Source organism: Sphaeramia orbicularis, chromosome 21, assembly GCF_902148855.1.
Source record: "Sphaeramia orbicularis chromosome 21, fSphaOr1.1, whole genome shotgun sequence".
NCBI classification, from domain to species: Eukaryota; Metazoa; Chordata; class Actinopteri; order Kurtiformes; family Apogonidae; genus Sphaeramia; species Sphaeramia orbicularis.
The window spans coordinates 47291495-47315819 of NC_043977.1; the positions used below are offsets into that span (position 1 = coordinate 47291495).

General features: G+C 38.8%; 1 protein-coding gene across 1 annotated transcript in view; it reads left to right on the top strand.

Moving 5' to 3' along the window:
• The window catches only part of stam2 (signal transducing adaptor molecule (SH3 domain and ITAM motif) 2), a 46542-nt gene that overhangs the window by 12015 nt on the left and 10202 nt on the right, over positions 1–24325 (top strand). The window contains exons 6-13 of the mRNA XM_030125216.1: positions 8090–8156; positions 8499–8697; positions 10008–10102; positions 10917–10999; positions 11103–11190; positions 11291–11345; positions 12559–12706; positions 20753–20919. Coding sequence (XP_029981076.1) covers positions 8090–8156; positions 8499–8697; positions 10008–10102; positions 10917–10999; positions 11103–11190; positions 11291–11345; positions 12559–12706; positions 20753–20919 — 902 coding nt within the window. The remainder of the gene's footprint in view (positions 1–8089; positions 8157–8498; positions 8698–10007; positions 10103–10916; positions 11000–11102; positions 11191–11290; positions 11346–12558; positions 12707–20752; positions 20920–24325) is intronic.

The following is a 24325-nucleotide window of genomic DNA, read 5'->3' on the forward strand; positions in this document are numbered from 1 at the left end:
CTAGTGACCAATAGGAATATTGTACCGACATGAAACCAACGACATAAGTTTTGTTTGATGATACACTACAAATGATACACTCGTACCCATGAGCTAACTCCAACAGGGAGTTCGCAATTTGCCTTTCAAAATAAAATTTCTAAAACTAACTTGTATGACACAGTTTGTCGTAGTGACTTCTAAATAGCACCAAAAAATAGAGTAAACCTTTCTCAAAAAGTGATCTCATAACTTTGTTTTAACTGCCTTAGTTTTTTTTTTTTAATAACCCTGGAAAAATGCAAAGTCTGGAACTAATTTTTCACTTTGGACTTTTTCCCCATATGTTATACATCTATACATTCACAAGACTTACCACAACTCTCACATGCAAAATTTTTTGCGATAGGAAGTATGGTTATGGATTTATTAAAATTTGTTTATTTTCATACTTTTTTCAATTTAAACTGCCATTTGACCCCCTTAACATGCTCAAAAACTCACCAAATTTGGCATGCATGTCATGGCTGGCAAACAGTTTGATACAATATCAAAATTAACCCCTTGGATGCCAAAATGGACTCTGTAGCACTACCTACGTACTCAAAAACACACCAAAACACACAAAAACTGCCCTAGCGGCCAGTAGGAATGACACAGACACATGAAACAAATGTCAAAATCTTGGTCTCATCGAGCCAGACAAATCATACACTGACACCCATGATCTAACTCCCAACAGGAAGTTGGTAATCTGCCTTTCAATGTGACTTCACGTTCCCGCGATAACTGCTTCCTCATTTCGGACTTTTTTTCACTCATGTTACACATCATTACATTCACACAAGTCTGCAGAATCCACAAGTGAAATAATTTTTGAGATTGGACCTATGGTTATGGAATACTCGCGATTTGTTGGAAGAGTACTTTTACTTTCGATTTTAACTTTGACAAATTCACATCTCTTTTAAAAGGCCTGATCAGCCGGTGGTAGTCTGACTGGATAGTGTAATGGTTAGTGAATAGGGCTGTCACGCAGAGGACTGGGGTTCGAATCCTGGTTAAGTTGTTTCCCTTTATATATATTCATAAACTGTGTTTTGCTGCATTTCATTGTGGGTATGTGACAATTTGCACTCAGAGGAAAGAGTACACACAGTACTTTTTTTTCAAAATAAAAGCCTTATTGTAAATACTAAATAATGACCATTAAATAACTTCTTATCATTTTTATGACCAAATGCTTGGCTGTCTATACAGTTTTTCTTCATTAAAAAGTATTCTTTCCCATAAACACACACATGCACACACAATAGGGGTTTTCAAAATAAAAGCCTTGAATGTGGTAAATCATTACTTTTATGTTCAATTATTCATACAATTTCAATTCATTATTCAAACCGATTCTGTCTCACACACACGGACATACACACAGTAGGGTTTTTCAAAATAAAAGCCTCATTAAAAGGTGATGGTAGTTTCAGCAAAGGACCACTGGTGTTCTGTAGGGATGTAAGAAGGACGGGCACAAAAGGGTGGGAGCTGGTATCGGGACGGAGAGGTGTGAGTGGAGCTGAGGTGTTGATGGTAGCGGGAGGTGGAACACGCAGTGCGAGGTCCCGCCCAATGCTGTTTGCAGCTTTAATTATTAATGTTTTGCTTGTTTTGCAACCTCAGGACCCGAGCACCTTCCAGTCACTGAATCGACCTTTTACTCCTCTGTACACCAGCATTCTAGACTCAAATGTGACAACTTCTGTCTGACAGATACAGCTTGGCCGACATTGAATCATGCAGCATCGTTTATATTGTTGGTTTACCAACAGATAGGCCATGAGCTACTGTGAAGGTTGTGTTCGGTGTCTTTGTCTTCGTCGTTGTCTTCCTCTTGCAATTTCTTCAAACATTTTCTCTGATGAAACTACTGGTTGGATTTAGTTCACATTTTTATGTAGCTTCCTTGGGACAATGCCTACAAATTTTGCTAACAGTTTGGAGAAATGTAGATGTTTGCATTTTTAAGACTTTTTGAAACATTAAACTTTTGCCTTTACTTATAATGGTTCATATTTTGATGGTTTATAACATGGAAATGGTGACAGATATCAATATAGTTACTATTGAGCACTGATAGGAACTCATATATGGACTTTCATTTAATTAGTTGAGTTCTCCTCCAGTGAAAGTACCACTCACTTCTATTGGAAGATTGATCTCCTGCATCAAGACCATTATTGATTCTTGATAGAACATACTGGTGAGATACAGGGACATTTGTCCTATTTTTTGTCTTGTTATGTTCTTTTTCTTTTTATGTCGCTGGTATTCTTCTTTTCTTGTCTATTGTTGCATTGTTCATGCTGATTACATCTTGCCACACCCTTTTCTTTATTTGCATTGTCATTATTACATAATTTTTGCCTGTTATTTTAATTCAACTTGTTATTGATTCTTGCTAGAACATGCCAGTCAGACACAGGGACATTGGTCCTATTTTTGTTGGAGTTGTGTGTAACAAGATAGGATAAGATAAGATAAAATAAAATAAGATAAAACAAGATAAGACTTTATTGATCCCACCATGGGAAAATTTCACAGTTGACAGCAGCAACACACACCACACCCGTGCAAGAGAAAGACAGGTAGAAAAAAAACACAAGTGATAGTGAACTATAAAGGAAAAAAATTAGAAATTTGGTATTTATATAAATATTTATATAAATAGAGAATTTGAATTAAACATTCTTAAGATGTAAAATTTAAGTGGCATTTATATTATTCACGTAGCCTGTGCTGCCACCTTCTGACAGTATTATGCAGCCTAATTTATAGTCATACACCTAATTTGTTTTTTGTTTGTTTTGCTTTGGGCGTCAGGGTGCGTCAGAACATAAAATAATCTCAGAGGAAAGTAAGGAAACAAATTTCCTGGTTTATCTAGATAGATGGTAGCACACATAACTGGTTCAACGACTGTTGGAAGAGAAGGTGGGATTACAGTTGGAATCATGTGAACTCTCTGAAATACAGACACATAAGTCAGTTGAGTCAATAATTTTCAGCTCTGATTACTTAATAATCTGGAATTAATTTGCCTGAAATGTGGAAGACTGTTCATCGGAGGGATGTGATCCACTGCCATCTGTCCGTCAGATCACTGAGAACACACATGTGAAAGCCATGGTGCAGTAGCTGTGGATTTTATTTACCCTGTCATCAGCTTGTTGCCACTGGCTGTGCTCCAGTTGGTGCGGTGCATTATTGGGAAGGGCAGCGAAACCTGCTTAAATGGAGAGCAGGTGACTTATGAGGCAAGCACGTATGACATTTAATCTGTGTGAGCTCATGAGCAAACAGCAGCAGGTAGACTGAATCCTGCTGCGCTGATGCTGCCCAGTGTTCACCTGCTTTTAATCATTTACTGCAAACAGATGTTTATGACTGAAAGTGTCACATATCCAACTATTCTGCTATTGTGAACCACTAGAGAAGATGCTAAATTCCCTTTTTTTCTTCTTTGATTTAACCCCTGAGACATTATTTCAAAGAAACATGCTGCTTTGAATTGCCGTCTGTTTCAGTGTCATAAACGCTGCTGTTAGTATGTGCTTGTGTTCCTTTTCTTCAGCGGCTTTGTTTTACTGTTTATTTTAAGGGCAAAACAGGGATAACAGAAAAAGGCAAAGAGAGGAACTGAAATTTGACAGGTTTTTACTAAATAAGGCACTCAGAATGTATGTCAGTAAGAGGTTTAGGATGCTGAACATGAACTGTGAATTGGGATACACTGAACAACAAGGATTTGAATTTTGATCCAGTAGTAGTAAGAAAAGTCACAACTCTGCAAACAGTAAAAACAAAAAACAATAAGGAAAACGGTGTGAAAAAAAAAAAAAAAAAAGCCCAAACTTCTATTTTTATGGTGAGTCAGTCTCACTCACTGCTCTGTGTTTTACCCTCCATTACACAGGTGGTGGGGATGCACTGAGCATGCTCACATGTCTATCACATGTGCAAGGTCTATTCTCTCAACATGTTTTGAAATTTTTCCTATTGAGCAAACGGTCAAATTTTAAAAAATATTTAAAATAAATGCTCACCACAGACACGTCAGGGGCTAAAGGGTTAACCACAGCCTACTATTGCTAATTGCTTTACTAATGAACAACATTCACTCTCCACCCTACAAATAATTACATTCAATTTGCCTGATACTTCCAACATGAACAACTGTTTAAAGTAAGATGTCCTGGTGTCGTCAAGTCAACATATGACAGTTACTAGAGCTTGGAGCCACATCTGACTGAATCTGAACAGTGATCAGTGGAATAGAATAGAATAGAATAGAATAGAATGCCCTTTATTGTCATTATATTGAATGTTCAACAAGATTGGAGAGCTTCTCCTTTTTCAGTGCAAACAGATAACTATATGTAATGCAGTCTAAGGTGCAAAATATGTACAAGATAAAGTCCTATAAGACAGTGCAGTTAGCTTTACTGTATGTACAAATATATGAAGATAAAAGGATAAAATTGAGAATATAAAAAAATGTATAAATGTATTGCACAGGATGGTTGAATATATACAGAATAATAATAGTGCAGAGGGTGATTAATATTCACAGATGGATATATATTAGAGTCAAAACGCTATTCGAAATCTCTCTGCTGGGACATTTTAGAGACAATTTGTGACGATTAGTGTTGCTAAATGACCCACATTTTTACTTTTAAATTCATTTTTTGCATTAGTTGGACCATAAGGCATTATCCAAAACCAGGAGCTACTTTATATTGAAATAAATGTTGGAATGGCAATTAAAGTTTGCTCTCTGACGGGACATTTCTGTGTTTTGACCCATTACATGTGGGAATGATTGTATTGCACGGGATGAATGAATGTTGAGGTAGTTATGTATGAGGTAGCAGCAGCAGTGACAGTGATAGATATATTGCACATAGTATTGATGGTTGTGGTTGTTATATGACACATTTAACACCCTGTGAATGTAGAATATTCTCAGAAACTTGTGTTGGAGGATCGTCTTCAGTCTGTTAACAGTTGGAAACAGACTCAGAAGGAGGTGCAGAAGTCTTGTTAGATCTCAAAGCTTATGAATTACAATAATGCTGAAAGGTAATTGTGGAATTTAGGGCCAATAATGTAGAAAACTGTTGCACACTGAAGATGAAATAGTTTTAGGTTCAGGTTCGGGTTACATTTTATTCATTTGTATGTTGGGAAGCTTTTCAGCCGGATGAGTACATTATCAAGGTGGAGTGGCCAGCGTAAACTGCATGTAGCAATTACTGTAACTGTAAGTACTTTTTCAGTGTTGAAATTTCGCACTATAGCGCCCCTACAAATGTACATTTACAAAAATGACATCAGTTCGGACATACGAACACTGATTTGGCTCAAATTTGGCTCAGACATCTGTCTCCCAGGCCTACACCTATTTGTCAAAAGAAACTGAAATTTCGCACTACAGCCCCCCCTACAAAAATTTTTAATATTTTTTTATTAAAATTGCTTCAGTTCGGACATACGAACACCGATTTGGCTCAAATTTGACTCAGACGTCTATCTCTTAGGCCTACACCCATTTATCAGAAAAATTTGAAATTCGGTGCCATAGCGCCCCCTACAATTTTACCTTTATGAAAATTACTTCACGTTAGACATACGAACACCAATTTGGCTCAAATTTGAATCAGTTGTCAATCTCCAAGGCCTACACCCATTTATCAAAAGAAATTGCCACTTCGCTCAGTAGTGCCCCCTACAAATTTACATTCACGAAAATTGCATTAATTCGGACATACAAACACCGATTTGGCTCAAATTTGACTCAGTGGTACATCTCGCAGATCTACACCCATTCAGTGGAAGAAATTTAATTTTACTTTCATAGTGCCCCGTTCAGATTTACTTATACAAAAATTTCTTTAGTTCGGACATACAAACAAAGGTTTGCCTCAAATTTGAATCAGTTGTCAATCTCCCAGGCCTACACCCATTCATCAGAAGACATTGAAATTTGGTGCTAGAGTGCCACCTGCTGAACGATGGGCATACTTCTACTGGACGTCCCCGTGGCGAGGGCCTTTAGATGTTGCTTGCGGCTTTAATTTATATTTATTTATTTATTTTTAGGCCTGAGCCGAGTAAAGCCGGCGCAGGGCCTATGGAGTCTGCAGTGGGCGCATGGGGACGAAATCGCCAGTGACGCGGTCTCCTTTCGCCACTGTTGCCACTCTCACACATATTCACATTCAGGGCACTGAGACAGACATGTGGGGGAGCTCGAGAGCTTTCAAATAAGGCCAAATATGTGGTTGCCATAGAAACGGCTGTATTGTTCTTGCTCAGATTCTTATTTTTTTTCTCCTGCTCTTTGAGCTCAAATTTGACCCCCTGAACATTTACGAAAACTCACCAAATTTTGCCCAAAATTCAGAAGTGCGAGAAATTGAATTTACATATAGGGTTTGTAGATGTCAGTAAAGAAATGTTCAGGCAGCGCCCCTTTGAAAAGTGGAAATGCATTACGCCAATGGGAGCGCGTCCAACATAAAGTTTGTCAAAGAGCCACGAAAATTGGCACACAGATTCATCATGAGGAGACAAACAAAAAATATTATTATGGCCACGCCCCAAAACCAACCCTTAGCCAGCCATATTGGATTGAAATTTCCAAAATGCTGAGTCAGCGTTTTCGCTGATGTCGTATTTTAACTATGTCCTCCTTGGCCGTTTGGCCGAATGAGCTCAAAATTGGTGTACAGTATCTAGAGAAGTGGGGCATCAAAAGTTAGCTGAATTTTTTGAATTGGTGTCACCGTTTTTGTGCAACGAGGTTGCAAACTTTGCAAAGTTTTTTCGAAAATTTACCATCACAAAAATTGCTTCAGCTCAGACATGCAAACACCGATTCGACGTAAATTTGAATCAGACGTCTATCTCCCAGGCCTACACCCATTTATTAAAAGAAATTGAAATTTCGCACTATAGCGCCCCCTACAAATGTACATTTACAAAAATGACATCAGTTCGGACATACGAACACCGATTTGGCTCAAATTTGGCTCAGGCATCTGCCTCCCAGGCCTACACCTGTTTGTCAAAAGAAACTGAAATTTCGCACTACAGCCCCCCCTACAAAAATTTTTAATATTTTTTTATTAAAATTGCTTCAGTTCGGACATACGAACACCGATTTGGCTCAAATTTGACTCAGACGTCTGTTGCCCAGACCTACGCCCATTTATCAAAAAAAATTTTACATTTGGTGCTATAGTGCCCCCTACAACTTTACCTTTATGATAATTGCTTCAGTTTGGACATACGAACACCAGTTTGACTCAAATTTGAATCAGTTGTCAATCTCCCAGGCCTACACCCATTTATCAAAAGAAAATGACATTTCGCTCAATAGCGCCCCCTACAAATTTACCTTCACGAAAATTGCATTAATTCGGACATACGAACACCGATTTGGCTTAAATTTGACTTAGTGGTACATCTCGCAGCCCTACACCCATTCAAAGGAAGAAATTTAATTTTAGCTGCATAGCGCACCCTTCAGATTTACTTATGCAAAAATTTCTTTAGTTTGGACATAAAAACAAAGATCTGCCTCAAATTTGAATCAGTTGTCAATCTCCCAGTCCTACACCCATTCATCAGAAGACATTGAAATTTGGTGCTAGAGTGCCACCAGCTGAACGATGGACATACTTCTACTGGACGTGCCCGTGGCGAGGGCCTTTAGATGCCGCTTGCAGCTTTAATAATGATTTTATTCTCTGTTGATGCATTTCAGTGTACTCTTAGGTGTCATATTTTGTTCTTGTGTTATGTAAGCACTTATCTTTGTTCTCTCTGATTATTCAGTTTATTTATGCAAAGCACATTGAATTGCCTTTATACATGAAATGCACTATATAAATAAACCTGCCATGTGTTACCTTCCCCAAAAATTGCATGATTTACATAATGGGGTTTGGAGTTTTGTGACATTGAATGTGTCTCTGGGTTTTGACCACACAAATATGGAAAAGCACACACCCACAGATATGACCTTATCTTTCTATATTGACTACAGGGGTCCAGCGCAAAGGTCAGCGCACCTGCTGCCAGCAAAACCTCAGACGATGATGACTTGGCAAAAGGTAGAGTGAGACACTGTTATATTCAGCACTTCATTTTCAAAACACTTTAACTTTAGCTGTTTTCTTTACCTAATGCATTGTTTTTATATGGCGATCTTTCTATTTTACATTTATTCCAGTGCGTTTGCTATCATGCACTAGTAGGTTATTTCGTTGCTTCCACAGATTATTTTGTCCTACATTCAAGTAGTTTTGTGAGAGCTCTTTGTTTTGTTAAAATAAAAAAATAATAATGATAAGCTGTGCATCTCTGCCAAGTCCATATGTGCTGGAACGGTGACGAACATCCTCCTCTTCTCTCCGTCTTCTCTCTGTCTCCTCTCTTTTTCCAAACTCCCCCAGCTATTGAGCTTTCCCTACAGGAACAGAAGCAGCAGGTGGAGACACGGCCCCTCACCATCACCTCTGACCCCCCAAACTACACTAATGGGGGTGGTGGGCAGGAGGTGAGGAAGGTGCGGGCACTGTACGACTTTGAGGCAGCTGAAGATAATGAGCTTACCTTCAAAGCAGGAGAACTTATCCTGGTTTTGGATGACAGGTAATGTTTCAGAACACACCACCAGACTTTAAAAGGCCAGTTTCAAAGGAAATGTAGTGTTATTGCACCTCAGAAGCTATATCAAAGCATAGTTTGGCATTGAATGTTTAGATGCAGTTAACCCTTTAACATGTCTGTGGTGCTCATGCTGTATGTATGATTTATTGATAATGGCAACGAGCACAGTGGTGGAGTTTAAACATTCCTAAAAATTCAACCGTTTGCTCAATAAAAAAAAATGTTAAAATGTGCTGATAGAATAGACCTTGCACTTTCAATAGACATCTGGGCATGCTCAGTGCTCTCCCCGCTGCCCGTGGAATAGGGGGCAAAACACAGAGCAGTGAGTGAGACCAATTTACTATTAAAATAGACAGTTTTCCTTGTGGGTTTTTTGTTATCCCTTGGCCAGAAATGGCTGATGGGGTGTTGTAATCGTTTTGTCGTCTGTCCATCTGTCTGTCTGTCTGTCTAGTCAATGACATAATCGCATTATCTGAAGAATGCATTGAGATATCCATACCAAATTTATACTGTGGATGCATCTTGGCATGGAGCAGAAGCCTACTGAAAATAGGTGACCTTGACCTACTTTTTCAAGGTTAAATGGCCTTATGCAGTTATAATATAGTATTTTTAAATATAAATATGTATGTAATAGGTTTTGCAGAAAGACAATCTAATCTAAATTATAGGTCAGTAACTTTCAACAGAATCTTACACTATATTTGGCCGAGGGGTATTAAAAGTGCATAGCACATTATATTTTTTACTGCTGTTTGCAGTGTTGCCGTGTTTTTCCTTTTATTTAATTTTTTACTGAGTTTTGACCATGTAACTGCTTTTTGGAGGTCAACCATGTGCCAAAAAGCAGCTGGACTGATTTAGGAAAAAGAGCCCCAAAACAAAAACTACTGGAACAAAATTCAAATACTTGTTGTTCAGTGTGTTCCAGTTCACAGTTCATGTTAAACATCCTAAATCCCTTATTGATGTACATTCTGAGTAGATTATTTAGTAAAATCCTATAAAACATCAATTCCTCTCTTTGTCTTTTTCTGTTATTCCACCGTGTTTTGACCCTAAAACACAGTAAAACAAAACCGCTGAAGAAAAGGAACACAAGCACATACTTTTAGCAGATTTAATGACACTGAAACAGACGACAATTCACAGCATCATTGAAATAATGTCTCAGGGGTTAAAGGGTTAAATATAATGGTCAGAATGCATGGAGGGTTTTAATCTGTCATTTGTCAGTATCTACCAAACCTCTTATCTGACTGATTGAACCATGTTTATTCTCACAGTGACCCAAACTGGTGGAAAGGAGAGAACCACAGAGGAGTAGGCCTTTTTCCATCCAACTTTGTCACAACCAATCTGAATGCTGAACCAGAGACAGGTCTGTCTTTTTTTATTTTATGTAAGATTTTTACTTCCTTAAGTAACTACACACAAAACTTTGAAATGCCTTAAGACTGAATGGTTATGAATATTTATCAGCAGTTTTCACATTGAACTGGAGAGTTTATGAATAACCAATAGAGAAATGTTCTCTGATCTCATCGAAGTGTTGATGGCTAATTACCAGACATTTTATCACATTACTACAGACCTAGAGAGGCAGCTGTAACACATTTTTAAAAAGTGTATTTTTCATGTATTTAATTGGATATCAGTTGGATAAATGCTGGGAGAATACTTGGAGAGATTTAAATATCAGATCTGATTTAAAAATGTGGGTATAGGTAGAGCTGGATGATACAGCCAATATGTTACCATGGTAACATCACATCAGCTTCCATAAAAAAATGACGGTTTGGTGGTTGGTTGGTTTGGTGGTTTTTGGATCAGAGTGGTGGGTGAATAAAACAGACAGTTGTGTAAAAGACCGAATAAGAGACAAGTGACATGCAAGACAAAACAAGATGAGAGTGATGTAAGAGTCACAATGTGGTAAAAATACCTACAAGACGAAACAAAATTAAAACAACGTTTAAGAAAAAACAAGAGCAAAACAACATAAATATAAGCTAAAAATAATATGAGAATTAACAATGTAATAAAATATAACCACAAGTGTACTCTTTGATTTTGTGGTTCAGTACTTATTTTAATTTTCTTTATTTTAAGTCTGTCTTCCGTTCTCTTTATTGACTCAAACGCAGATCAATTAAATTCGCATCATCTGATTTAAATTTTTTTTTCCCCCTCAGTGACTTATCTTGAAAAGGCAGGCAGTCCTGAAGATACAAGCCTTGAAACCAAAGCAGAACCTGAGCCCGTCTACATCGACGAGGTATGACACCTACATCCACTATAGACACATATTGTATGTTACTTGACATTGCACGTAAATTTTCAGATCCAGACTGAAGTAACCCACTCTCCTCTCTTGACAGGGGAAGATGGACAGGACGCTGGTGCTGCTGCAGAACGCCGACCCAGCAGATCCGACTCCCGACGCCTCTGAGCTGATCCAGCTGGAGGGTATAAACCTCAGAGCTGCTGTAAATCTTGTCCTTCTGCCAACAAAGGCTGCTGTCAGTCTCACCAAGGCTGTTTTCTTTTCTTATTGAACACTAAACAGGCGCATGTGAGCAGATGAACCCGCTGATTGACGAGAGGCTGCAGGAGATTGACAGGTGATCTGTTATAAATGTCAACGTATCAGATAAGAGTTTTAGTCATTGATTAGTTGTAGGCCGGGCGCTGTTATTCTGAAGTTGAGGATAGACGGGTTGATGTTTGCAAAGATAGATCAGGTTTTACTTTATTTTTTTAACATCATAAATTATGTCTGAAAAGCTGGAAAATAGGGATAATGTATGTTTAATGAGCTAAGATATAATATTTTTCCCTGACATACCAACCAAGATCTAGACTAGAGTGTAATAAACCAGGCTGTCACTAGCCATAACTTGCAAAATTCCTGAGCCTAATGAAAAACAGGTTCAGTGTCACATGCAGATAAAAAAAAGTCAATGTATTACAGAATGTAGTCTACAAAGTATAACCACTGGATGGAATATTAAAGCCAGTGAAACATATCCTTGTCAGGTAAATATATAGTCAAAATGTGAATGTGTAGCCATACATGTGGTAGTCGTTTTTAAGCAGCAACAAATGTCTTCCTTATCTTGTGGAATTGTATTAACCCTTTAAGCACCAAAGCTGAAATATTGCAACAAGCAACATAACTGTATGAAACAGACCATAGCTCCAGATAGAGTTGTCAACTCTTGTTACCTCCTCCCACCAATAAATGGAGGACATGTGTCCCTTCAATCCTAACACTATTTCAGGGTTTTTTTTCTATTCAAAGTGAAGAAGAAAATCAAGTTTGAAAAGTGTGGTCCTGAGCTGGTTTAGTAAGTTAGTAAGTAAAGTTTTGAAATCTTGATATCTAAATTAAATATTTAAAAAAAATAAAATAAAAAAGCCTCCCATGCCCAAGGGTTAATAGAAGACAGAATCATCATTTGGTTGCAACAAGGTGAAATCTAGTGAAGAAATCTTTCAAGTAAGTAATTTTTAGAAACAACTCTTTATGCTATAAATGATTCAATTTCTTAGATGTTCACCACAGATTTCTACCCAATCCAGTGAAAAATAATCAGGGAGGACTATAATACATGTACTAATGAAGATGTTAAGCTCTGAGTAATAGAATAGAATAGAATAGAATAGACTTTATTGTCATTGTATAAATTAAAACTACAAAATTATAGATGGTGAAAGTATTTGCAGAAAAACTTTAGGCTTTTGCTAGTTTTTCATCTTTTTTTTTTTCCCTGAGTGAGTCGGTGAGTCCTGACCTGAATAGCCTTGTTTAATACATGTCTCTCTGTGCTACAGGAAACACTCAGAGTTGTCAGAGTTGAATGTGAAGGTCCTGGAGGCTCTGGAGCTGTATAATAAGCTTGTGAACGAGGCTCCGTTCTACTCGGCCTATTCCAAGATGCAGCCACAGTACGCGACGGCCAACTCAGCTGTGGCCATGCAGGTGAGGACCGTGGGTTTATGTTGGTCTACACTGCTCAAAACTGACTTTGTTTTGCTTTTTTTTTCATACCATATAGCAAATTTTCATCTGAACAATTTGCCAGGATTTTACCAGAATGGTTTTCGTGAGTTCTTCTGCTTATTTGTGGGTTGGTTTAGGGTGTAGATGCTGTCCTGAATTTCAGCAAGTATATTTCACATTCCATTCTTTCCTTTCCATTCTTTTCCCCTGTATAAGATGATCACTGAACATTCAAAGTGTGTAGCATGAACCAAGGGTTTACATGGGTCTATATGCATGTTACGCTTATCAATTAAAATCAGCTCTTATTAGTGTCACAAAATCAACCCCAGTTTTTCCAATAATTGGTGAATTTGTCTGAATCAATTCTGACAGAAAAAGTCAACTTCTCCATCTTATAGATGTCACCTATACCCTCTACCCAGTCCTCCATTTTTGGTGTGTCCTTTTTTAGCCACTTCATGGTGATGGCTTTTTTTACCTGCCACCAACAATATTCTGAATAGATATTTATCCCGTGAATTTGTTATCCCCTGCTTCTCTTTTCCCAAGTATATTATGGATTCAAATGTGAATGGAAATTGGACTTTGAAAATGTTCTCCATGTTGTTCTTAAAGCCTGCCAAAAAGGCACAATATAAGGGCAATCCCAATATATATGAAAATGAGTGACTTTACTTTCACCACAGAGAAGTTTAACTTTTATCAATTTGGATCACTACTTCTATTGAGGGGTAATAGTGGGTTCTTCAGCCAGAGCAGTTGAGAACCACTGCACTAGACTAGCAAAATTAGCTAATATGACCCACAATGCAAGTAAAAACATGAATGCACTTAATATTCACATGTAACTCTATGGTGTACCAGAGGTTCAATCATACCCCATAATTTTCTTTTCTTCTTGTAGTTGCTGCCACGTCATGATGTCTGGCATTATTGAAAAATGAATCCAGTCATGCATATTGATGTACTCATTGATTCCCAGGCGGACAATTATCAGCATCTGGGGAAAGAATCGCCTGTAATTCAGTATTCATGTTTCCAGAGGTCTCCATTTTCAGGAGGTGGAATCACTGGGGCAGTATGGACATTGAGTGTAAATGCAGCTAAAGTAATCTGTTTCATAACAAAGAAGTGCTTGAAGTGTGACTGTGGTTAGGCTCTAAATTACAGGTGTCAGACATGCGGCCCGTGGGCCAAATCTGGCCCGGCAAAGGGATGAATTTGTGAAATGCAAAAATTACACTTTTTTAGTTCAGGTTCCACATTCAGAACAATTCAATCTCAAGTTGGCCGGACCAGTAAAATATGATAATAATAACATAGAAATAATGTCAACTTCAAATGTTTCTCTTTGTAAATGTAAATACTTTCATGTATTTATACTAAAACAAAGTATAATTTTGCAAAAAATATGAATAACCTGAAATGTGTTACGAGAAGTACAATTTTAACAAGAAAAGCATTCGGAGAGTGCAGACCTCTGCCAAGACAGATCTGCCCCCCCCCCAATCACCACCAAAATTTAATAATTTCTTCCTTGTGGCAGTATCAACATTTCCTGAAAATTTCATGAAAATCCATCCATAACTTTTTCAGTTATCTTGCTAACAAACAAACAAACAGGCATGCACGCACACAAAGCAAAGTGATCACAATACCTCCTGGCGGAGGTAACAGTATTCTGCCTGTTACTCACTGTTTTGTGTATTTGTAGATCCACTGTGATATGGAAGTTATAATGAACATGTGTAAATGATAAACTGAGCCATAATATTGTTAAAATTGTACTTTTTTTTTCAGTTTGTTCATGTTATTCACATCTTTTGAAAGGATAGTTTGTAGATGTAAACCTTTTCATTATGTAATTTTGCTTTTTTCGCTCTAAAACATAGAGAAAACTTTGGAGTTGACATAATTTATATATTATTGTTATTATTTTACTGGTTCGGCCCACTGCAGATCAAATTTAGCTGAATGTGGCCCCTGAACCAAAATGAGTTTGACACCCCTGCTCTAAATGTTTTAAAGGTGGACAGTTGATCTGCATAGGGACAATAGAAGATGAATAAGTCATTCAGCCAATGAGTCAATCACAAAACAAATTCTGTAGTGCATGTTATCTAGTGAAATAAGACTCAGAACATAAGATACTGAGGAGTTGTTTTGGCTTCATAACTTTTGTATTAGGTGGGGATTTTATGGGCCAGGGAGAATTTACGATGGTAAGGAAAGGACTGTACTTTGTATTTAAAGATCTCCATGAATTAACATATTAAATAGACAGCTAAAAGTGGTGCCAAGGTTCTGCTAAAGTACGTAGTTCATCTAGTCCAGGGATGTCACTCATTTTCTTTCAGGTGCCACATTCAGATCAATTTGATCTTAAGTGGGCCAGACCAGTAAAATACTAACATAACAGCCTTAAATAATGACAACTCCAAATTATTAGGGACCAAGCCGAGAGGGCAGGTCCACTCACACAGAGAGTGGACTTGCCAGAAGGCAAGGCCCCTATTGTTTTTCGTTTGTTTTTAGGGACCGAGCCGAGAAGGCAGGTCCACTCACACAGTGAGTGGACTTGCCAGAAGGCAAGGCCCCTATTGTTTTTCGTTAATTCTTTATTATTTTCCCGATGCCACTTTGAACTGGATTTTGACCCCCTAAACATGCTCGAAAACTCACCAAATTTGGCACGTATGTCAGGTAAGAAAAAAATTTTGATAAAATGCAAAAATTAACCCTGTAGATGCCAAAATGGGCTCTCTAGCGCCACCTATGTCAAAAAACACGGAAACTGCCATAGCGGCCAGCAGGAATGTCCGAGAGACATGAAACTAATGCCAAAATGTTCGGTACATCGAGCACTACAAATGTTCCAGTGGGCACCAAGAGCTAACTCCAACAGGAAGTCGGCAAATTGCCTTTCAAAGTAAAATCCTCAACTTAAAACTAGTATGAGCCAGTTTGTCATATTGGCTTTTAAATAGCACCAAAAGATAGAGTGAACCCTTCCAAAAAACTGTCTTCGCAAATTTCTAATTACTGTCTTAGTTATTTTTTTATAAGTTTGGAAAAATGCGATGTTTGGGACTAATTTTTAAATTTCGACTTTTCCCCACGTCATATATCCATACGTTCAGAAAAATCACCCCAACTCTCCCGTGCAAAAATTTTTGAGATAGGATGTATAGTTATGGATTTATAAAAAATTGTTCATTTTTATGCTTTTTTGGCTTTAACCTGCCATTTGACCCCCTCAACATGCTCAGAAACTCACCAAATTTGTCACATATGTCATGTCTGATGAATACTTTCATACAATATCAAAATTAACCTCTTAGGTGCCAAAATGGACTCTGTAGCGCCACCCACGCATACAAACTTGCCCCTAGTGGCCAGTAGGAATGTCGTACAGACATGAAACCAACGGCAACATGTTGGTCTCATCGAGCCCGAAAAATCATACTCTCACACTCATGAGCTAAATCCAACAGGAAGTTGGCAATCTGCCTCGGCATGTATTCTATTATCCAGGAATGAAAAAGACAAGATGCTTTCCACCATCACTGCTTATTCAGTTCAATCTCTTTTGACTAATATTATATATTTAATAAGCTCAGAAGTCTATGTGCTTGCCTCTAGTCCAAGAATTTTTGAGATTGGATGTACCGTTATGGATAAATCGCAGTTTGTTTCTGCAAATTCAGGCAGACTCCTCCTGCCACAGACTCTTGAGTTTTCTCTCTGTTTCATCACCAGACACCGATGACCAGACTCACAGGGAAACCAAAGGTGAAAGCTGATTGGCTGAATCTTTTCCTGTGGAATGCATACAATGAAACCACAAGGTGGTGCTCTAAGACCATGAACAGACAGATTCCGTGTTTGACTAAAAAACATGACAAGAAACTTCACTGTCAAACTCTACACACAAGAACATTTGAACAATACAGAAAAAATATGAAAATTACATAAATATATGTGTGTATGTCAATGATTAAAACTAGAATAAAAATGAAGACATGATAAAAATGTGAATGGTACACACACACACACACACCCCCACACATAAAAAAAAAACCCACACACCCACAACCAGGAGGACGGATGCAAAAGGGAGGGGGCTGGTGTTGGGATGGAGAGGTGTGAGTGGAGCTGAGGTGTTAACGGTCAAGGGAGGTGGAACACAAGGGAGGCAGAATGCATGGGAGGCGGAACACATAGGAGGCACGGGAGGCGGAACGCCTGGTGCGAGGTCCCACCCAGTGCTGCTTGCAGCTTTAATTCTCTTTGTGTTAGTAAAAAAAAGACCATTAAGTCATGAAAATATTTACATTTATAAACAAAAAAGATGTGAATAGTTTGAAAAAACTGAAATTTCATTAGAAAAATAAGTGCAGTTTTAACAATATTATGCCTCAGCTTATCATTTATACATTTGTGTTACAGATCAGATCTACAGAGGTATAAAACATTTAGTAATGGGCAGAAAATCGTTAAAATTGCACTTTCCTTATGAGATTTCAGTTCTTTCAAATTATTCACATCTTTTTTGTTTGGATAGGTTAAATATTTTCATAATTTAATGTTTGTTTTTTTTTTTTGTTTTTTTTTTTTGAGCTTACTGGCCGAGAGGCTAGAGAGGTAAGCTATTGTCGTCATACGGCGTCCGGTGGCGGTGGCGTCCGTCGGCGTCATCTGTTGTCGTCGTCGTCTGTTGTCGTCGTCGTCTGTTGTCGTCGTCTGTCGTCCGTTACAGAACTTTCAATCGTGTTCTTCTCCAAAACTACAACTCCGATTGACTTCAAACTTGGTACACAGCTTCTTTATGATGATGTCAACGAAAGTTAGTAAAATTATTTTGATCCGGATCTGATTCTGGATTTGGGGCGACTTTGAAAAATTTCCCCATTATAAGAGATAGGAAGTGGATCAATGCAATAACTCAGTAAATATAAATGATATCAAGTTGAAATTTCTACAGTACATGACCAAAACATCATGGCCACATGCTGATCAGGATCTTCTTCTGGATCCGGGAACTTACGGAAAATTTAACATGGGCTCTTATGGGGAAAAAATTTTGATCGTCTTCTTCTCCCAAACTACAGTTCTAATTGACTTCAAACTTGGTATACAGCTTCTTTATGATGATGTCAACACAAGGTATTGAAATTATTTCGATCCGGATCTGATTCTGGATTTGGTGCGACTTTGAAAAATGTTCCCATTATAAGAGATAGGAAGTGGATTGATACAATAAATCAGTAAGAATCAGTGATATCAAGTTGGAATTTGAATTTTTTACAGGTCTGATTGGTATATGACCAAAACATGGTAGCCATATGCTGATTTGCTTCGCACCATTAAACTGGATTCGAATTTGTTGTTTTGAGGTATCCAAATTCTTACATGTCTGCATGTTACAGAAGCACGTGTTTGATTGTTTACAAATAACATCATTCAGGTAAAAAAATCTGATCACGTTATTGTCAACAACCAACTGCCAACTGTACTTCCTTCGGGCATGCGCAGTGTGATCCTTCGCACATGTTATTTGTTTAGAAATAACCTCGTTCACGTGATCAGAAGAGGATTCCCGGTGACGTCATCGCTCAATCGTCATCGCTATTTCTGTAATATAATAAAGACACATAACTGGGTGATAATAAATGGCATCTGGATACATTTCCCAAAGCTTTTAATTTGGCTGGTGAGGTACAGGGTCATTGGTTCTATTTTTTGTAATAAAACAAAAAGAAAAAATTAGGGTTGTCGTTATTTATAGGCGTAACGTTGTAATATTTTTTTCACATTAAACCAAGAAAAAAATTGTAGTCAGTACTTATGGGTTAGTATTTTATTTGATTGCATTGGTCTGTATTTGGCTCCTGAACTAAAACCAGTCCAATATCATTGATTGTTAATATCTTCAGTGTAATTTTTGCACTTTGCAAATTTATCTCGCAGGCCATATTGGAACCTTTGGCGGGCCAGTTTTGGCCCATGGGCCACATGTTTGACACCCCGACCTAGTCTAAGAAGGCAGGTCACTTCTACACTTTCTTCTTCGTTAACAGCTGCCAAATGAGTAGACGTGACTGTTCAACAGACTGTCATTTCCTGCTGCTCTCGCTGCACTCCAGTCATCCTTTCTCAGTCCTGCAAGTCAATTAAAAGCAGAACCAAGTCATGCATAACTGAAGACTAGACTTCATCAAAGGCAGGAGAATTTCTGTGGTCAAGAAGTGGTGTGTTTGACAAGCTGTGTGTTAAGTACCGCTGTAGCCAAGATATTTAGACATGAGCGTGGTGTCTGTCATGTCTGTTGACCCTATTGATCATTTGCTCACATGAGCGTTTTTGTTAAAGAGAACAGGCAGTTCATTAGCAGGACAGTCATTCTAATGTTTTATAGCTCATGTTTTATCTCTTTAGTCCTACTTGTGCCTTTTTACTGGGCCCACACACTGGTTTTATACATTTATTTATCTCTCTGACTCGCTGTGACATTCAGCCAGCCTTTTTTGCTCCCAGGAGAGTTGGCTGGAGAGTAGGAGGCTGCCTGGCTTTTCTTGGCACTTGCAGTTTTTCTCTATAATGATTGATATCACTGTCCCTCCCCAGAGATTGAGAAAAATGTCCACTTCAGTAGGCATGCCTACACTGGAGAGATGCTTGCTTTTTTATTTGCCCTTTCTCATTTTGTTTCTGCAGACTGTTATGAATCTCACTACTGGGTTCTTCTTGCACCTGTTATTTTTGTATTGTACATACAAAAAAACACCTCTTATTACTTCTGCAGTTTCTTTACAGAAATTGTCTTTACTGTGTTCAATCAGAAATGACTAGCTGCTTTGGTTTCTTTTCTCCTCTTTTCCTTTGTATTCATTTGGTAGATTGTCCATTTTAATTTGAAATAAGACTGTTTTACTGCAAAGTAAGAGCTAATAAGAGATGGTAAGAATAGAAAGAGCCATGTAAATTAAAGCATCCAACAAGTAAATATACTATTGCTCATATTAATATTGATATCAAACTAAGTACTTTATCAGTATTAGTATGTGCTACTGTGTTTTCACTGTTTATTGTGCCCTTTTTATATTAAGTCAAAGGTGTTATAGTCTTGATTTGGGAATGTTACCTTTTCTCCTCATCATGCTGTGGTTATGTGTAGGGATGGGTACCGAACTAAATGGACCCCAGGCCAAATTATTAAAGGGTACCTGTAATGACTTTTCATTGCGAGCTATTTCAAAAGGTCACGTATAATTCTAGTGGTTCCCTCAGGTAATTTATGTTATAGCCCGCTGTCAAGTCAAACATTTCTAGATCGGTGGATTTAGAGGGATGGCCCAATTCCCTGAACACCTCCTTTACCAGATATCTCTCCCCTCCATTTCTTTCTGTGGGGTTATGTTAAAGATATCATTCATTGAACAAAGATACCAGACATCAGTGACCTGAAGTATAAGATCACTGATGTCATTGAAACCATTGATGAGGCTATGATACAGCCAACATGGAAAATGAATCCATTACCGTCTGGACATGCTTCATACAATTAATGGTGCCCATATAGAGGTGGATTAAATGAGGAAAAAACCCTTCAATATCTGCTTTTCATTTTGTAATAAGTTCAACAAAGTTCTATTCATTTGCTTTTGCAGTAAATTTGTTAAATTGTAAAGATACTTAATGGACACCCTGTACTTTTGAGCTGGGTTTTAGTATAAAGCTTCAGTTGGACAAACAAAAATGAACCTTTTTTATTTGCCAAGACAGGTTTAGAGCAGCTCTAAATATAAAATGTCATGACATAACTTTTATTATGATGTGGTGCTATATAAATAAATGTGATTTCATTTGAAAGACAAGGCTGGATATTTTAAGACCAGTATGTATAAGACGGTGTAATTATTTAAAGAAATGTTTGTCCACAGCAACTGTACTTGAAATGAATTCTTTAAAAAGATACAGGTTGTAAGTTCTGACCGGCTCCTCTTGCTCTGGTGTGTTCAGGGCTACCTGGGTCCCACTGGTGCTCCTTACATGCCTACGTCCTTACCCCAGGGTCCTCCTGCGCAGCCCTATTCGATGCCCAGTGACCAGCCAGGACCACTGCATTCACTGCCCCCCAATGTCTCAGCTCTGCCCAACAGCCAAACAGCTCAGCCTCCCTATATGAGGTAAGGAAACACAGCCAGTTTGTAAACAAGCTCTGCAAGACTCTTCAGTGACAAATGGCGACTGTGGAGATTTAAATGAGTCACTTGAGGTGTGGACTCCTAACCATGGTGTTCATGTACCGTAGACTCATAACCTTTACACCCACATTACTCTGGTGTTTTCATCTGTAAAACTTATACTTAGACTTATGCTCCTCACCCTGTTTTAAAGTTATGTTAGAGGTGAATAGCTGCTCTAACAGCTAACAGTAAAAAATGCATTTTATCATGACTGGGGGCATTGTATCCGTGGTGCCATTGTACGATAGCGCCCTCCCGTGCTGCAACATTGGGACATCAATCGGACAGACGCCGGACACAGAATGTGCATTATAGTAGGATTATTTTAACAATTGGCAAAAATGTCCCTGTCCAGCATTAAATCACCCTCCCATGTCATGTTATGCACTTCAGATGAGTTAGAATGTACAGAGATTATTTCTGAAACTTTTCTGAAATGGTTGCCAATGGAGATTGTCTTCATAATTAGTGTTGCAACAGTTTGAGATTTACACTCTATAACCATGTCAGAAAATACACAGTATTATACTATTTCTACTTAGTAGTTCTTCTCGGTTCAAGTGGACTAGCTTAGCTCTTTTCAAAGTTTAGTTTAGTTCATTCAAAAAAGCTAAACTAGTCCAGTTGAACCAAGAACTACCAAGAAGAACAATGACCTGGGCAAATGAGAACCTACACAGTATTACACTATTTCTATTGTTACCTCCACCAGACAGGTTATGTTTCTACCAGTGTTTGTTTGTCTGTCATTATTCTAGGCTCCACAGTTGTGGACATACTGGATGATGATGACCTTATGGTCATTCAAAGTCAAAGGTCAAGTTCAGGAAAAATCCATCAAATGTATTTTTTAACATGGGGTGAATTTAAAAAGAAAACATGTTTCCAGTTCAGTTCTAATTGACCGTTTACATGTAGAACATTAAGACTGTCAAACTTAAAGAGAACTTTCTAGTGTGTATCTTGATGTCTTTTCTATTATATTAGATTTTAGTTTACATTACATTAGTTACATGAGTGAAAACAGTGATAGAAACCTTTTTTTTAACATGTAAAACATCTGCCTATGACAAAAAAGTAAAATTAGTCTGAACACTGTACATTCATTTGACCAAAAGAAACTAGGAGAAACTGTGCACACCTTCGCCTACAAAGAACACATGCACCTGTCCCAAACCTCACTTAACAAAGCCCGTTCCGCCTATTACTCCGGCATCCATCACACTGGATCCTCCAACCCCTACTCTCTGTCCTCCATCATAAACAAACTCATCAAACCCCAGGACAACATCTCATCATCTTTCACCCCTGAAAAATGCAACAACTTCCTATCATTTTTTCACTCCAAAATTGACAACATTCACAACCAGTTTGCCTCCTCCTCTGCCATCACCTCTGACCTGGAACCCATTCTTCCTCCACCCACAAACGTCTCTCCCTCTTCTCAACCATAACCACTGATGACCTGTCTGAAATACTCTCCAACATGAAATCACCCACCTGCCCTCTGGATCCCATCCCTTCCCCCCTTATCAAAGCCTGTCTCATCCCTCTTGCCCCACTCATCACTGACACTATCAACTCCTCCCTTACCACTGGCACAGTCCCCCTACCTCTCAAGACTGCTGCCATCACTCTCCTCCTTAAGAAACCTGGCCTAGATTCCAATGACCCCAACAATTTCAGACCTATCTCCAATCTCCCGTTACTGTCAAAAATACTGGAAAGAGTCGTCGCAACCCAACTCAAGCAATATCTCCTCTCCAACAAACTGTATGAAACATTTTAATCTGGATTCCATTCTCACCACAGCACTGAAACAGCCCTTCTCAAAGTCACCAACGACCTCCTATTCTCCTCTGACTCTGGCTCCCTCACCATTCTCCTTCTCCTCGACCTCAGTGCAGCTTTCGATACCATCAATCACTTGATCCTCCTCCGTCGTCTGCAGTCTATCGGAATCATCGACTCTGTCCTCTCCTGGTTTACCTCTTACCTGTCCGACAGATTTCATTACATCTCCATCAACAACCACAAGTCACACACCACCCCTGTATCGTTGTCCCTCCAGGCTCTGTGCTCGGTCCCATTCTTTTCATCCTGTACATCAGTCCTTCTCAAATAGTGGGGTGCGCCCCCCTGGGGGAAGCATGGTGCGATGCCGGGGGGGGGGGGGGGGGGGGGGGCGGCGTGTGACCCTTGGGAACATGCTTTTTTTTTTTTTTGTCGTACTACAATAAAGTGTAACTGCACATCCACTACAGTAGATGGTGGTGGCACTCTCATTGTCAGAGTGTGCACTTGGAGTAGTAGCTCTATGGTGTAGGGTTTTTTGCACCGAGAATGCGCACACACAGCACAGAGCGGGAGATATGAAGTCCAGTGAACAAACCCTCAAGAGACACCATGAAAAAATATTTAACAGGGATGAAAAGAAAGGCGGAGAGAGACGGAGATAATGAGACAAACGAAAGTCTCCCGAAAGCTAAGATGAGGACATATGACGAAGCGTATGTAGCGCTTGGCTTCACGGTGACTACGGTGAGAGACGAGGAAAGACCGGTATGTTTACTGTGTCTAAAAATGTTGGCAGCGGACAGCATGAAGCCAAATAAATTAAGACGTCACTTACAGACATTACACCCCAATCAAGCTGATAAGCTGCTTGAGTTTTTTCAGCGAAAACATGCCAAATATTGCCAACAATCATCCCACTTTGTGAATGCTACTTCAGTAAACCAGCGAGCACTGTTAGCATCATATAAGGTGGCGTACCAAATTGCTCAGTGCAAAAAACCCCACACAATAGCAGAGGAGCTGATACTGCCTGCAGCATTAGACATGGTCTCTGTCATGCTGGATGACGCAAGTGCTGCAAAAATAAAAACTATCCTTCTGTCCAATGACACTGTCGCCAGACGTATAAATGACATTGCTAATGATCTTAAAGAACAGCTGGTAGATACACTCAAAGACAAACATTTTGCCTTACAATTCAATGAAGCAACTGACAGCAACAAAGGCTGTTTGTTTATTGCTTGTGTATGTTTTGACATGACAAACTCTCTGTCTGAGGATCTACTTTTTTGCAAATATGTCAGAGACAGAGCCACAGCTGAAGAGTTATTCAAAATCCTGGACTGCTTCTTGACTGAGAATGGGCTAAAGGGGGCAAACTGCATTGGTGTTTGCAGTGATGGTGCACAGACCATGGCAGGGATGAGAGAAGGACTTCAGGCACTCATCAAGATGGCCTCACCTAATGCTGAGTGGACACACTGTGTTATACACAGAGAAGCACTGGCATCAAGGCACCTTTCCTCTGAATTAAGTGAGATTATGACTG